The sequence below is a fragment of the Colletotrichum abscissum genome (genome assembly GCF_030869225.1).
Source record: "Colletotrichum abscissum strain IMI 504890 chromosome Unknown Scaffold_3.1, whole genome shotgun sequence".
NCBI classification, from domain to species: Eukaryota; Fungi; Ascomycota; class Sordariomycetes; order Glomerellales; family Glomerellaceae; genus Colletotrichum; species Colletotrichum abscissum.
In genome coordinates, this window is record NW_026850209.1 from 245,601 (window position 1) to 259,530 (window position 13,930).

At 53.7% G+C, this 13,930-nt stretch overlaps 4 protein-coding genes across 4 annotated transcripts; 1 reads left to right on the plus strand and 3 right to left on the minus strand.

The window, feature by feature from the left end:
* Window positions 1-280: 280 nt before the first annotated feature.
* CABS01_01444 (zinc carboxypeptidase) lies at window positions 281-1,967 on the minus strand (the record flags this gene model as incomplete). The annotated part of the gene is made up of 2 exons (XM_060534824.1): window positions 281-1,315; window positions 1,371-1,967. The coding sequence occupies 2 exons, from the start codon at window positions 1,965-1,967 to the stop codon at window positions 281-283; spliced, it is 1,632 nt and encodes a 543-aa protein (XP_060398013.1).
* Window positions 1,968-4,465: 2,498 nt separating this feature from the next.
* Window positions 4,466-9,145, plus strand: CABS01_01445 (Sec7 domain-containing protein; the record flags this gene model as incomplete). Its single annotated transcript, XM_060534825.1, has 2 exons — window positions 4,466-5,063; window positions 5,157-9,145. The coding sequence occupies 2 exons, from the start codon at window positions 4,466-4,468 to the stop codon at window positions 9,143-9,145; spliced, it is 4,587 nt and encodes a 1,528-aa protein (XP_060398014.1).
* A 659-nt stretch (window positions 9,146-9,804) lies between these two features.
* On the minus strand, window positions 9,805-11,789 carry CABS01_01446 (SRP72 RNA-binding domain-containing protein; the record flags this gene model as incomplete). Its single annotated transcript, XM_060534826.1, has 2 exons — window positions 9,805-10,990; window positions 11,047-11,789. The coding sequence occupies 2 exons, from the start codon at window positions 11,787-11,789 to the stop codon at window positions 9,805-9,807; spliced, it is 1,929 nt and encodes a 642-aa protein (XP_060398015.1).
* Window positions 11,790-12,713: 924 nt separating this feature from the next.
* Window positions 12,714-13,544, minus strand: CABS01_01447 (uncharacterized protein; the record flags this gene model as incomplete). The annotated part of the gene is made up of 2 exons (XM_060534827.1): window positions 12,714-13,285; window positions 13,343-13,544. The coding sequence occupies 2 exons, from the start codon at window positions 13,542-13,544 to the stop codon at window positions 12,714-12,716; spliced, it is 774 nt and encodes a 257-aa protein (XP_060398016.1).
* Window positions 13,545-13,930: the final 386 nt, after the last annotated feature.

Sequence of the window (13,930 nt, forward strand, 5' to 3'; positions counted from 1 at the left end):
CATACAAAGAATATTGGGAATAGACGACTATGGTATCCCACAGTAATGTCCCAGTGAACCGACCCATTGCTTTAATAACCGCTGCGTACAACCGTGACTATAATACCTGACCAAATTCCCACCATCGCCATAACTCCATGTCGTACACCCTGGTTGCTGTGTCCCACCACTGACTTCTCTTGCTCTCCTGCTGCTTTCTGGCTTGTTTCCCCCAGAAAGAGCCACGGAGTAGATGAAGCTTGAAAATAAAGATTCAAAGCCCATCCTTTTGACTGCTTAACTATTTGCGCTTTCTGAGTCGTCGAAGCTCCAGACTACGATCCGGTTCGTCGGATGTTGGTGTCAAGGCTCCTACGGACTTCTCGATTCCGTTGTTGCCAAGGAGATAGTCTCCAAAGTACTTCATCGCGCTGAATATTTCTTCGCCGACGGGAATGATGTTTTCCCTGGGAAGAAGGAAGCCGTAGCTGCCGGTATCCCTCAACTTGATCTGGTAACTATAATGCGCGTGCAGTTCATGATAGAACCAGTCAATGGCCGATCCACCGCCTGTCTCAAGACGCTTAGCACCTGGAGCAGAGCCTCGTCCTGCGACAGCTCCTTCGCACGCCGATGTGACCGAGTACAGCTCTCCGTTGGACAGACGGATGGCCTTGGCAAGCCCAGCAGCGAGCTCTTCGAGGTTCTCGACATTGGGCGGGTCGACGTCGCAGGAGTATGCGAAGGGAAATAGCACCTGTTGAGAATAGGAGTGCAGGTCAATGAGACCAATAAACTCGGTATCCTCCAAGGATGCATTCCTCGCCCAGAGTGCTACAGCTCTGGCTTCGGCAGCCTGCCATGGCTGTTTACCGCCATAGCTCTCAGAGCAAGGGTCGTTTTCGGAGTAGTCGCCCCATTCATAGCCAAAGGCGTGGTCGAGGTCGAAACCGTGGCACCAAGACATACCCGTCTCCTGCCGGGACTTGCGCCACAGTCGATCTGTAGTCCAGGTGTACTCGATACCGTCGGGGTTGACAGCCGGGATGAAGATGAAATCGAAGTGCTCCAGCAGCTTGGTGATCATGGGCTCCCTGCCGAAGGCCGTAATGAATGACCAAGCGACATAGTTGGTAGTTGTCGTGGAAATCCACTCTCTTGCATGCATCCCTCCCGCAACAACGACTGTCTTCCGCTTTTCGCTGCCTGGCGCCTGGGTCTTCATGCCAACCTTGAGACCGAGAATATCTCGTTGTTCAGAGGATTGCCCAATGGTTATAACTTCGGTGATGGCTGGGAACATAGCTTCGGTTAAGCGCATCCATTGGACGATTGTCTAGAACGTATTAGCTTGAGCTCCGCAGTGCTTGCACGGGCGTGAGGTCACAAACATCAAGCCTCTGGTAATCCTGGAAAAAATAGTTCTCATTCCCGTTTTGCGCATTCTTGAGGTTTGCGCGACCATCGGGGATGCGGTAAGTCTGAGCCGGGACATCGACGGCAGGATATGTGTCGTACACAGCGGCTGCTACATCCGATATCAACGTCGAGTAAGCTGATTTCAGAGAGTCGGGCAGAAGCCCAAGCAGCGATCGAACATTGTCTTGGCGAATTCGAACATCGACGAATTCATGGTTGAAGGCCCAAATGTCTAGAAAGGTACGGGCGGCGGCGGCGGCAAAGGCAGACTCTTCTTCCGCGGTGGTGAGATTGAAGCGCAAGACGACCTCATTGATGTGATCGTCTCGCAGGCTTGTTCGGACGTGAGATGTCAGGTGGCTAGCTTTGGCAGGATGGGGTCCGAAGACGAATTCAACGACGCCATTCCGAAGTCTTTTCAGGAAGGGAAAGAGGTCAGACTTGGCTCTCACGGCAGTAGCGGAGGCGTCGTGGCGATATTCGGGGTATGCGTCGAAACGTGCAGCGGAGGCGGCGGGGACAAGAATGGCGACGCTGGCCAGCGAAGACAAGACGACGTGAGGCCGCATGGCGACGAGCAAAGCCTATTGTGATAGTCGGGTGTGGAAGATTACTGACGTCAATTCAGCCCGGCGTCAGGGAGTGATGGATGCGGGCGATGCGACCGAGGGTCAATTGCGATGATGGGGGTTGTTGTAGCGATAGAATCGCGACACACTCTCGGGGACCCGGAGGATGGAGACTTGGAGCGAAGTTGAGGAAAATGCAGGTGAGCGAGCGATAAGGAATGCAACAGCACGGCTGGCCTTGCCTCACCTCGGAGTTGGCAGGGAGCAGGCTCAGGCAGCCGCTTACTTGTAGGTTGGGTGACTGGGTTTGGCCGTCGCAACACGATCCTTGTCGGTGACGGGATCACTGCACATGTCATTGACTCCAAGGGACGAGGAAGCAATGCTGGTATTTGGTAGCCAACATATGATGTCTTTTGGCATTGTAGATGCGACTATCGCAGCGAATGTGTAAAGATGTCATCGCGGCCCCATGTCTTCCATTATTTGAGGTATGTGAGGAACGCTGGAAAGCGGGAGGCAACAATCGAGGCACCAGAACAGCGCAATTGGTGCTTGTACCTTTTTTGGAGACATTGCATGCTTAGCTAAGGCACCTGATATGGGTAAAGGTACGCATGAGGCATGGTCTCTTAAGTAATGGGAGGTGCCCCTTGGCTGGACCGGCACTCCCGTCGGGTCAATCAATTGTGCCAAAGTTCAGAGATTGGACTATCCCTGATCCTCTTTACCTAGCTTACCTTAGGAGGTCAATCTTTGAACCCCTAGCAAGTTGCACTTGAGTCCTGACGAGAGTCCTCCACTGAGCACTGAGTAGCGAGGTGGGCTTCATATGGTGCCCGGACCGCAGCCCGGCCAGCGTATTCTTCATTTCAGACTGGTCGTGTCTGCCCTGGCGCTTCATCTCAACATTGCCCTTTGCTCACCAAATTGGCAGTCTGAGGATCGCCAGGCTTGACCCTGCTTGTCCTCCTTTCCCTACCTTATACTCCGTATCTTCGTCGGTTTCTCATTCCTCCATGGCTGTCTACGGACTCGTCATTTGTCGTCCCATATCCAGTGCGTGTATTCCTGCCCATGGTAACCTCAGTTCGGTGCAAGACACTCAAGCCAACGTACCTGTATGTCGACCTAGCACATTACCTGAGGTATTAGTAGATGGGGATAGATACACATGACTACCTACTAATAACATCTTGCCCAAGTTACCTAAGCCCCGTGCTAGGTTCTCTACCACGTTGCTGACCTGGAGGCTAGGAACCTCAGCCCAGCCCCCCGGCTGCTGGGTACGTGTGCAAAAATGCGTGGCACCTCGGGCAGCCTGGAACCGGCCCACTCCAGTTTGCTGCGTCAGTCCAAGGATGTTATTAGTCGTAAACTCGCAGCTAAGGTAAAGTAGCGTATTCTGAATAGTCCAGCCCAGCGATTCTCCCTCTCTATCCGTAGCTTCCTAACTCTCGCCGCTGTCCGTCGAATGCCCGTTATATGGCATGACCTTGCATCAAAGTCGTGTCCTGTTCCGTATGAAAAACTGAAGTGATGAGTACCTAACAATGTGCACTGTTTCCGTTATTCAACGTATCTGCCGTTTGTGGTCTGTCGCATTATGGCTTCTAAAAGTCTTCTTTTCCCCTTCCGCCCCCCCCCCCCCCCCTTTCCCCCGGTGCCTACTCCGTACCTTACCTTACCTATGAGACTGGGACGCCGCTGCGTGCCTGCCCACGACAGCGCACGCAAACGCCAACCTGATGCCAATTGGGTCGTATGTGTGCTTTTTCCCTGTTGATCTCTTTTTTCTTTCGCATCCAGCCTCAACTGTACCTACAGGACGTTTTCTTTCTTTGCCTTACTTTCGACTTCTGGTGCTTCACTTAGATTCCCTCGCCTCGGGCTCACGTCTCGAAAACACTTCTCCACGCCTTTTCTCGCTCTCCTCCCCCCACATTCAGCTGTCCACAATATTACTCGGTCTCCCTCCCTTCGTCCTCCTTCCCCTAAAGGTACGAAGAGGTACCTTGCCTCACCTTGCGCGGCCAGGTACGCCAACGCCAGCAGAGGACCAGCCTACGGATAATTACCTACACCTACCGTATCCAGCAACCAACCTAAGGACCCCTACCCCCAAACCCGGTCGTCCTGTCTCTTGCGTTGCAATGCGCTTAGCCTAACATAAACAACACCCTTGCCTCACTTCACCTTAACTCACCTCGCCCCGTCTCGCCTGGCCTTACCAAACCTGACCTCACCTTGACACTGCTTACTCGGCCTCCCTACCGTCCAATTCTCCTCCTTTGTGTTCAACTTCCACCGCGCATCCCTCATCTGATAGACTCGCCAATGTCTCCCGCCTCCGTACTCAACAATTCCACCTTGTGCTGATGGCTTAACGTCCGGATCATACGGCATCCCACCGCACCACCCAGACGTGACCTCGGCCGCGGTCGTCATCCTCCCACTTCCGACGATATATCCCTGGCAAACCATGACCCATCGCCGTCATGCCTTTCCTACGCCGTCGCGGCAACATGGTCAGCGAGACCGATATGAGGCGCCATACCATTCTTGAGTCCGAGACTGCGCCTCAGCTACCGCCGCTCCCTCAACATTTCCCTCCCCAGCGACCTCAATCCCACCACCAACAGCCCGACCAGCTGCCGCCCCCGCCGCCGCTGCAGTCTCTCTCTCGACCCCAATCACAACAGCACAAGAAGCAACAACTCAGCGACCACTCAAATCCGATACCCGAGCTCAAACTGCCATCATCGCCGCCGCCACCGCCGCCCACCTCGCATCCGGAACAGGAACAGAAGCAGGAACAGGAAACTCAAGGGGGTCAACCGCGACCTTCTGTGTCCATTTCGGTACAAGAACCTCTGTCTACGTCTCTGGCCTTGCCTAGGCCATCCGACGACGATGATGGCGCTCTCAATCCACCGAATCCCAATGACCCTGATGCGCGACCGGATACCCCTCCTATCCAGGAAGAGACACCAAAGCACCGTCGTTTCTCCATATTGAGGTTTCGCAACGCATCCGACTCGCAATTGTCGGTCAGGGCTAAACAACAGGCTGAAAAGCCCCCTCCTGTACCTCGCCGTATGTTTCTGCTAACCACTCTCCCCCCAAACGGCTCTCGCCAAGGCAAGAACCGAGTCTTCCTAAGATCACTTTGCTGACCAGCTACATTAGCCCCTGAGATTATCACGACAGCTCCCACCGCCGACCTCCAGGTTCCCCAGAAGAAGCAGTCGCGCATGCGACTCGCGGATCGCTTTCGACGCTCAGGCGAATTGCCAAGACATAGCGAGGATGGAGGCGGAAGGGCCATGACGTGGAAGTCAACGAGAAGAAAGACGGGGTTGGAAGACATGGCATCGAGAAACCGGCCAACCCTCGTGACTTTTGAGGAGCCTGGCCGCCCAGCATCTTCGAGATCGCCGACGAACGGAGAGCATCATGACGTTCCCAACCTATCTCTTCCCAATAATCGAGCATCAGAATCGTCGCGCTCCGACGCCAGCTCAGGAGAACACTTATTTGCTACAAACACCCTAGGCAACTCGCCTCCGGTACCGTCAAGCTCCAGCTTTTTTCGCCTACCCCGAAGGAAACCCAAGACTGCAGCGCCAATGTTTGACTTGTCTCATTTACCACAGAAGGGCAAGCCTTCGATTGACAACCCCGCCACGTCATCTTCATCTCTCGGCGGTCCCCAGCCAGCCGCTGCTTCTACTTCTAGAGAGGGAACCCCTCGTCCTCAGCAAGGCTCGCGACCTCATTCCAGTCACAGCACAAGGGCCAACTCTGTGGCGTCCTCTGCGCATGAGCAGTCTGCGAAGCCCAATGCTTCACCTGCTACTGCTCTGTTCAGACCAGGATCAACAAACTCGGGACAGTCCTCCCCTACGCGTGCCCGCTTACAGCGCCGTGGCAGATCGTCAACTATGAGTTCTCTAGGAAGGGATTCCACGGATGGTCATCTTGACCCTGGAAATGGTCGAGCATCGACGTCAGTTGGGCGCAAAAGCTTCGGTGACCTACTCGGGCTGAATCGACTACGCCAAAACTCCGATCTTGGCCAGGGTCGACAAGGCAGCCTGACACCAGCAACGCCTGGATCCAACACTTCAAAGAACAACTCGTTGCAGATTGCCCGCGAAGCCATTCCTCTACCCGAGAGGCTTGAGGACGAGACTCCCGTCAAGTACCTCGCTCGAATAGAGGAAATATTGAGTCGCGGAGTAATTGCCAGTGCGTTGTCCAAGGGGAGTGATCCGTTCTCAATAGCAGTCTTACGGAGCTATATGCGCCGCTTCAGCTTCTTTGAGTACCCAATGGATATGGCTATCCGAAAGCTGCTCATGGAGGCCGAACTACCGAAGGAGACGCAGCAGATAGACAGGTGTCTACAGGCTTTTGCGAACCGTTACCACGAATGCAACCCTGGCATTTACGCCTCTCCAGATCAGGCGTACTTCGTCGCATTCTCACTACTTATTTTACACACTGATGTCTTCAATAAGAACAACAAGCACAAGATGCAGCAGCCCGATTACTTGAAGAACACCAAAGGGGAGGGTGTTTCGGACTCAGTCTTGAGCTGTTTTTACGACAACATTACGTATACTCCTTTCATTCATGTCGAGGATGACCTAGACCTCAACAGCGATCGACTTTTGGCAAACAGGGCCAAGCGGAAGACGATTTTCCCAGGAGGCACACCGGAAACTACGGCCAAGCGTTCAAACCGGGAGCCTCTTGATCCTTACACACTTATAATAGACGGCAAGCTGGATATCTTGCGACCGAGTCTCAAAGACGTAATGGAACTCGAAGACCATTACAACTACTTAGGGACGGCAAAAGATCTCAACGTAAAGGAGCTTCAAAGAACTTTCTTCAGAACCGGAGTGTTGCAGATCGTGTCGGCCAGATCCCGGCCTGATGCTTTCCGCGATGACAAGGGCTCCAGCAACCCGGCCGAGGCGGCACAGGGCGTTGTTGACATCAAGATCACCAAGGTCGGGCTTCTGTGGCGCAAAGATGTCAAGAAGAAGAAGACGAGGTCACCGTGGCAGGAATGGGGAGCCATTCTCACAGGCGCTCAACTCTACTTTTTCCGCAACACCACTTGGATAAAAAACCTAATGCACCAGTACGAGTCGCATGTTAAGCAGGGTTTCGATGGCGAGCCAATAACCTTCAAGCCGCCTCTTCCGGAATTCAAACCAGACGGGTATCTGCCAACTAAGGAAGCTGTTGCGCTCGTCGATTCCACCTATAAGAAGCATAAGAACGCCTTCAAATATTCTCAGCCCAGCGGTTATGTGGAGGAAGTTCTCCTGGCCGATAACGAGGAAGAGATGAATGATTGGCTAGCCAAGCTGAACTATGCAGCGGCTTTTACGACGTCAGGCGTTCGCATGAGAGGCGTCGTGGGAGGTAATTACGAGGGCCAAAGCCGGCGCGGCATTAGGAGACTCGGCAGTTCGGCCTCTGCTCAGGTCATCCAGACTCCAACAGGCGATGTTAGCATTGTTAGAGGCAAGATTGACCACAAAGAGGCCGAGTCCATCCAGGCACAACGACGGCAGACTATGATGGACGCAGTCGCCAAAGCTGATGAAGAAATTGCTCTGAAGGAGCAAGAATTAGAAGGACACTTGAGGAACGCCCGGCACCTTCAAATCCTATCGCCTATTCAAGGCAAAACCAGAGATCAGATCTTGTCAGCTGCAGCTCACATGGATGTCAAGATCAAGTGGACTCGCATGGACATGTGGAAATCAATGTGTCATCGGGATGTTCTACTGAAGGATCTAGCTGAGGAGCAGAGTCTTCGGGGTCTTACTCCTACTACAACTCAAAACGGCCGAGAGCCTCGTGAGACATCACCCTCTGCCAAAGAAAGGCCTTCTATTCTCGACGCCGTATCGGCAAATAGTGTGGCACGCAGGCGCAGGCGATCATCTGCCGCTGTCTCAACAATCCAGCCTTCGAAAACTCCGCAAACAGAGCCCGACTCTCCCGTCACTGAAGCTTATCAAACCCCGCCTACCAGTGCTACTTTCAGCCCACACAAGCATCAAAACTCATGGGACTCGAAAGTTTCCAAGTCGGCAGAGCGTGTTCAGCCTCAGAGACCTGGTTCCAGCTCCAGCCAGTCATCTGGCGAGCCGACTTTCTACAGCCCGCAACAGCATTCGACGCAGAAGAGGGGCGAACAGTCCACAGACAATGACCGACATGAAGACGTTGATGCAAATGAACGGGCGCTACTACAGCAAGCCGGCCTGCTAGAGTCGGGCTCTCGCGGGCGAATTCCCCCGGAACGGAAGCGAACGGGGTCGTTCTCTGAACCAGGAGATGCCTCGGAGTCGCGAGATACGCCTGGCTCAATCGACAAACAAGACAAGACCAAGATCCGGCGAAGCCTCCAACGCACACTCAGAGAAAGTGCTGGCCATCTTTCACACCACCGCAGCAGAAAGGGCAAGGAAATCATCTCCGGCAGCGGCGCAGATGACACTAGCCGTGAGGACGTGCTCACCAGGGGTTCCGGCAGTTTTGTGGTACATGGAAAGAAGGCGTCCGTTATCAATTTCGGCTCCGAGTTACAGCAACTTACTCCGGAGGAGCGCATGAAGCAGCGTAAGCAAGACGAGCCTGCATCCCCAGTCAGTGTCGCAGAAGACTACCACGACGCTTTGAATGATTCGCTGGAACCCACAGAAAGAAGAGAATCAGCTGCCAGCGCCAGCACTGCCACGGCCAGGAGCTTCCGTGAACTCCATCGCAAGTATTCTTCAGCACATGCGTCCAAAGCACCCGCCTTTGGCGGGCACCTCTTGGTGCCATCCGATGGCGAGAGCGAGGCAGCAGTTAGTTTCTCTGAGGGAAGAAGGACACCGCTTCCTCCAATCGAGAATGAGTCTGGAGATGAAGAAGAGAGCGAGGCAGCTGTGAGCAGTCCGCAAATCGTCAGCCCACGGCCTATACCCAGCCCTCAGCTGATCATAAGTCCACAACCCATCTCTTCTGCTCTGGCAACTCCACTGGCAACCGCGTCTGAGCCTTCGACGCCCTTGGAAACCCAGATGGAGGAGAAGGAGGAAGACGAGAGGGGTGCTGAGATGCAAAGGCTGCCTAGCCCCCCTGTGCAAGCAGTCAAGGCCTAGCTAGGTCTCATAACACAAATGGAGAGGCGAAACTTTTCGTGGCGATTATTCATCTTGTAAAAAACCATGCCGACATTGTAGAACTAGTTGATATCGGATGATGCGGATCTGGGGATGAGTCAGGAGAAAACGGAAGATACCAGCGAGCGAGAAAAAGGGTAGCTAGTGATTTGATAGAGAGGGATGAGCGGGAAGGGGCCATTTGACAGACAGCAGCATCATTAAAGGATGCGCAGGTAGGGCCGGACAGCGCTCCTTGGCTGTGATTCAAAATTACTTCTTTCTACCGTCAACAACCATGATCCGGTGAAATGGCAAAGTGTAGTCGATCCAGAACAATAGGTGTGTACTGTGGGTGGATGGCTGATGGGTGAAAGGAGTCTGGACTTTGAGGCCAACGTTATGACGGTCGATTAGGGGGCCAGACTCGGAAAGAGAGGTACATGGCAAGAGTAGATAGAGCGCGTACTCAATCAAACAATACCTCTTTCACGACATATTGTTACTAGTCTCCCAAACTCAGCTCATGTTCATGGATTCGCGGTCATGGGAGAAACAGTAATGAACTTTTTTCTTTTGGTAATGCAGCCATGGTAGGACAAGCATGACCTTCAGCATGTTCTTGACAGAGGGGCTAGTAAGTCCTACAGCACCTTTCCTCATTTCTTGCCCTTCTTCTTCTTCTTGTTCGACGACGTCGTCGGCGCCTTTTCGACTTTGACAGATCCTGCGCCACCGGCCAACTCCAATGTCTCCTCCTCCTTGACGAAGCCACCTTGCGTCGCTTCCTGGGCCTTCTTCTTGCCCTTCTTACCCTTGGGGCGGTACGAGGATCGGTCGCGGAGGGGCAGCCAGCGCTCAGGATCCATCTTCTTGCCCTCAACATAGTCCTTTGGCAGCTTTCTTCTTCTCTTCTTTTTGTTGCCTGCGTCAGTGGGCTGATCGAGGCGGCGTTTCTTGGCCTGGCTGGCTGCCGGCGCAGTGGTGACGACGCCATTGCTGACGAGCTCGTCGACGTTGACCCCCCGGAGGAGGTCGTCAATGGGAGGCAGGCCAGCGAGGTGAGGCGTCACCTTTGCTCTGTCTGATGTGGCGAAGGATGCCACAAGGCCAGCGGCGGCAACGGGGTCCGCAACGGGCTTCTGGCAAAGCTTCTCAAACGCAGCGCCAGCAGCTGCAAGATCCGTGGGCTCAGATGACTTGAGGAGCTCCGAACCGGCGCCACGGAGGAGAGAGTCGACGTGGCGACCATCGTGCTTCTCCCAGAAGGACGATGCCTTCGCTAGCTCTGATCGTATGTTGCTATGGCGGCCCTGCTGTCTATAAAGAGAGACAGTCAAGGCAACCAGGCCGGGAGAGAAGCGCACTTCTGATGGGCCTTGCTTCTCCAGGTTCTGCAGGAAGCGCTCAAGGACGGACAACGCAGCACCGGGGTTGTTTGCTGTGAGGTAGAGCTGTATTATGGTGAGGAGCAGACCGACATCTGTGGGGCGCTTCTCAATCAAAGGGAGAACCTCTTTCACTTCAACCACCTTGGAGCGACGCAAAGCAAAGGCTGTGGCATTGATGGCCGAAAGACCGTTTGTGTCGACGGACACTGTTGGCGAAGCCTTTGCGAGTGCCTTTGACGACTTTTCATACACGCCATCAAACTTTTGAGCTTGCAGGCCAAGAATGTACTTATTCTGCTCCAGCTGGCTTTCTTGATACTTGAAGAGCTTCGCCTGTTTGCTGAGGGCTGCTGCGGTGTCGAACTTGCGCTGGGCCAAATATGGGTTGTCGACCTCGGTCGCAAGAGCTGAGGTGTTGTTCAGCGCAATCAGTCGAGACTCGGCGTCAGAGTCCCTGAGTAACAGAGGTAAGCAAAAACCTCCTTTAGAAAGAATTTTGGGCCAACCTACTCTGAAATGGATAGTTGCTTCTGGATCGCGAGAGCTTCCTCGGTCTTGCCTAACCTAGTATAGACATACACCTGCTGAACCATGATGGGGGTCATCTCAGCCTTCTTGTCGTCTTCCGAGAGCTCTTCAGAGTCGTCACAGAGGCGCAGTGCTCTCTGGAGCAGCTTCGTAGCTTCGGAGAGCTCTCCGCGGGCAATCATACCACAGGCAATGTTGTAGGCAAGCTCGAAGGTGTCGGCATCTTCGGCGGCGGGAATCAGGGTGTCTTCTCCGTCAAGGCTGTTGGAAACCTTCCATTCCAGCTGGGCGGCGGACGCCAGCTGGTTGATCTTTAGATCGCTCTCCTCTCCTTGCTCATCCTCCAACAGGCTGCTGTAGACGTCGAGCGCGTCCTTGAAGTCTTCGGCTCGATAGGCCACCTGAGCAACCAGGTGGCGAAAGCTTCGCTGGGGCTTGGAATTGGCAACCTCGCGGGCCTCTTGTAGCTTCCCCGTCTTGTAAAGCGCATAGGCCTTTTCCAAAAGGCTAGCGACCTCGAGCTTGTCGCCGCCGTCAGCAATCGCACGGAGGGCGTCGTCGAAGCGGTCGAGCTTGAGAAGGGCGACAACGCGGGTGCGTTGGGCAACGATGTCAGTCTTGGAGGCTTTCAGAGAAGCATTGGCAGCCTTTAGGACCTCTTCATGGTCTTCGATAGAAGCTGCGCGCAGCAGGGCGCTAAGGTTTGCGGCGGGATCTGAAGGCATCGTGAGGTGAGGGGCGGCGTCGGCAGCGAAGAATGAGTCGTGATGATTCAGTAGGGGCGGTGCTGCATGTTCTGCCGCTCCTCTGTAGCTTCTATCGACAGTCCAATGGTGGTAGACTCGAGGCGACAGTCAGCGATTGAGTTGAGGTTGGTCGGCCGTCGATCTAGGCGTCGTCGTCGTCGTCGTGTGAGCACGTTGCGAAAGGCGATATCGAGTTGAAGACACGCTTGGGCCCATTCGAGGTGGATAGGGAATCGACGTCGATGTGGATGGTGGGGCAGAGCCAGTGACGTCCAGCGCTGTCAGCTCAGGTGTCCCACTTGTAGTCCTCCACACAGATTGCGTGCAGTGGTACTCGAGACTACTTCTGGGTTTGGAGTGCCCTCAAGGCAGCCGGCTTTCTTTACTTTATTTGCGTTTTATTTTTCCAATGGTGGTTTTTCCCCCCAACAGCGTGGGGAGTATGAACCACTCCCGACAGCGATATGAGTCTTGGTGAGGTTAAACAATCAATAAGGTATTGCAGGATTAAGGTCACACAAGCTTGCCGTCTCTGATTCGTGTATCTATCTATGATACCCCGAGTTTGTGCGGCTTCGATCGAGGGCTTCCTTCATCATCAATCTGTAAATTGTTGCTTTTACCCCGCGGTTGCATCGCAATGCAGAGCTCCTCGCCTAAAAACCTGTGTGTTATTATAGATACTCATATCTGGCCTTCCTATCCGCCTATATCAGCGTCGTAGTTTGCGTATATCGTTGTTCTCGTGAATCATATCCCATCCAATTATTCCCCGCTATAGCTATTTGGGTTGGATTATGCGTTCCTTCATCATATGTTCCTATGCGTTGTGCAGACTGCTTTCTGTGGCTTCCAGTATCAATAGGCAGAGTAAACGCCCTTCATCAAGATGTGAGTTCATCGTCACCCGAAAAGCCCCCACAGCCTCTTGCGTTTGACCTCCGGTTGATGGTAAGGTCTCAACGGGTATGTTGGCGCCACGCTGAACTGATCTGTCGATGCCGGCTTTTCCGATGGCCTTCGTCGCAACTTGTTGGGGGCAATCTCGCCAAGCTTGGTGCTGCCTGATGACATCGTTGCCATGGACATACGTTTCTCGGCTTTGAGGTGCTGTGTATAGGTAGGGTTTCCAGGTTTGGTCTCTGTTTCGTTCGCCTCCGCCGCAGACTTGAGAAGTTTGCGCTCCGAGGCTTCCCTGTCCTTCGACTTGGACTTGCTGTCTGCCGCAAGCATCCTCTTCGGATGCTTCTGCTTCTTACTTGACCCGGACGAGCTAGACTTCAAGGACGGAGTGCTAAGTCTCCGTGACAGGTCATTGATCGCTTTGACAGCGTCGACACGCGATGAGTTGGACAGAGTCTTGAGTGACTGGTAGTCAATGACCGGGTTCTGGCCTCTGGTCATGAGATGAAGCAAGTTGGTCGTGGCCGATGTAAGACGCTTAATCACTCTTCGCACAGAAGATCGAGCCACGGCTGTTGTGATACATTAGTACATGAGCTTAAAAAGCCGCTGCACGCAGAAACACGCACCGTCGCCCTTTTCAAGATGAGTCCCGGCCACGGACAGCTTTGAAGAGTATACACTTCGAACCCTGGACCTGTCGGAGCGAATGCTTCTTCGAAGTTGTCGAGGCTGCTTGTTCCCACGAGCCCCCTTTAGGCCCTTCAGGAGACACAGACACTTGGAATATGTTTCCAGAAGTGAGGCGATGGTGTCGCCAAAGCCGGCCATTTTGAGCTCGCGATTTTTGACCAAGTCGGTCTTATTCAGTGTTCAATCTGCAGACGAGGATGAGCGCTGCATGTCGGATGTTTCTACATCAAATTCATCTCCTCAGGATGTTGACGAGGGGAGTGCAGGCATTTGTGTCAACGAACGAGGCTGGACTATTGGTGGAGGGCGCGCTGTTCGGAGCCACGGAAAACGAAGCATTTTGGTTGGTCCTGTAACCGCTGTACCAAGCAATCCTGATACATCATCGGCTGATTGGCCGGTAATGCTGAGGGATTGCCTGGAGGAATACTCACATTCCTTTTCTCAACTATGGTAAAGCGTTGACGGCACATGGGAGAGAATTCATGTGGTTCCAAGAGTGGAGATAATAGAAGGAGACCAAA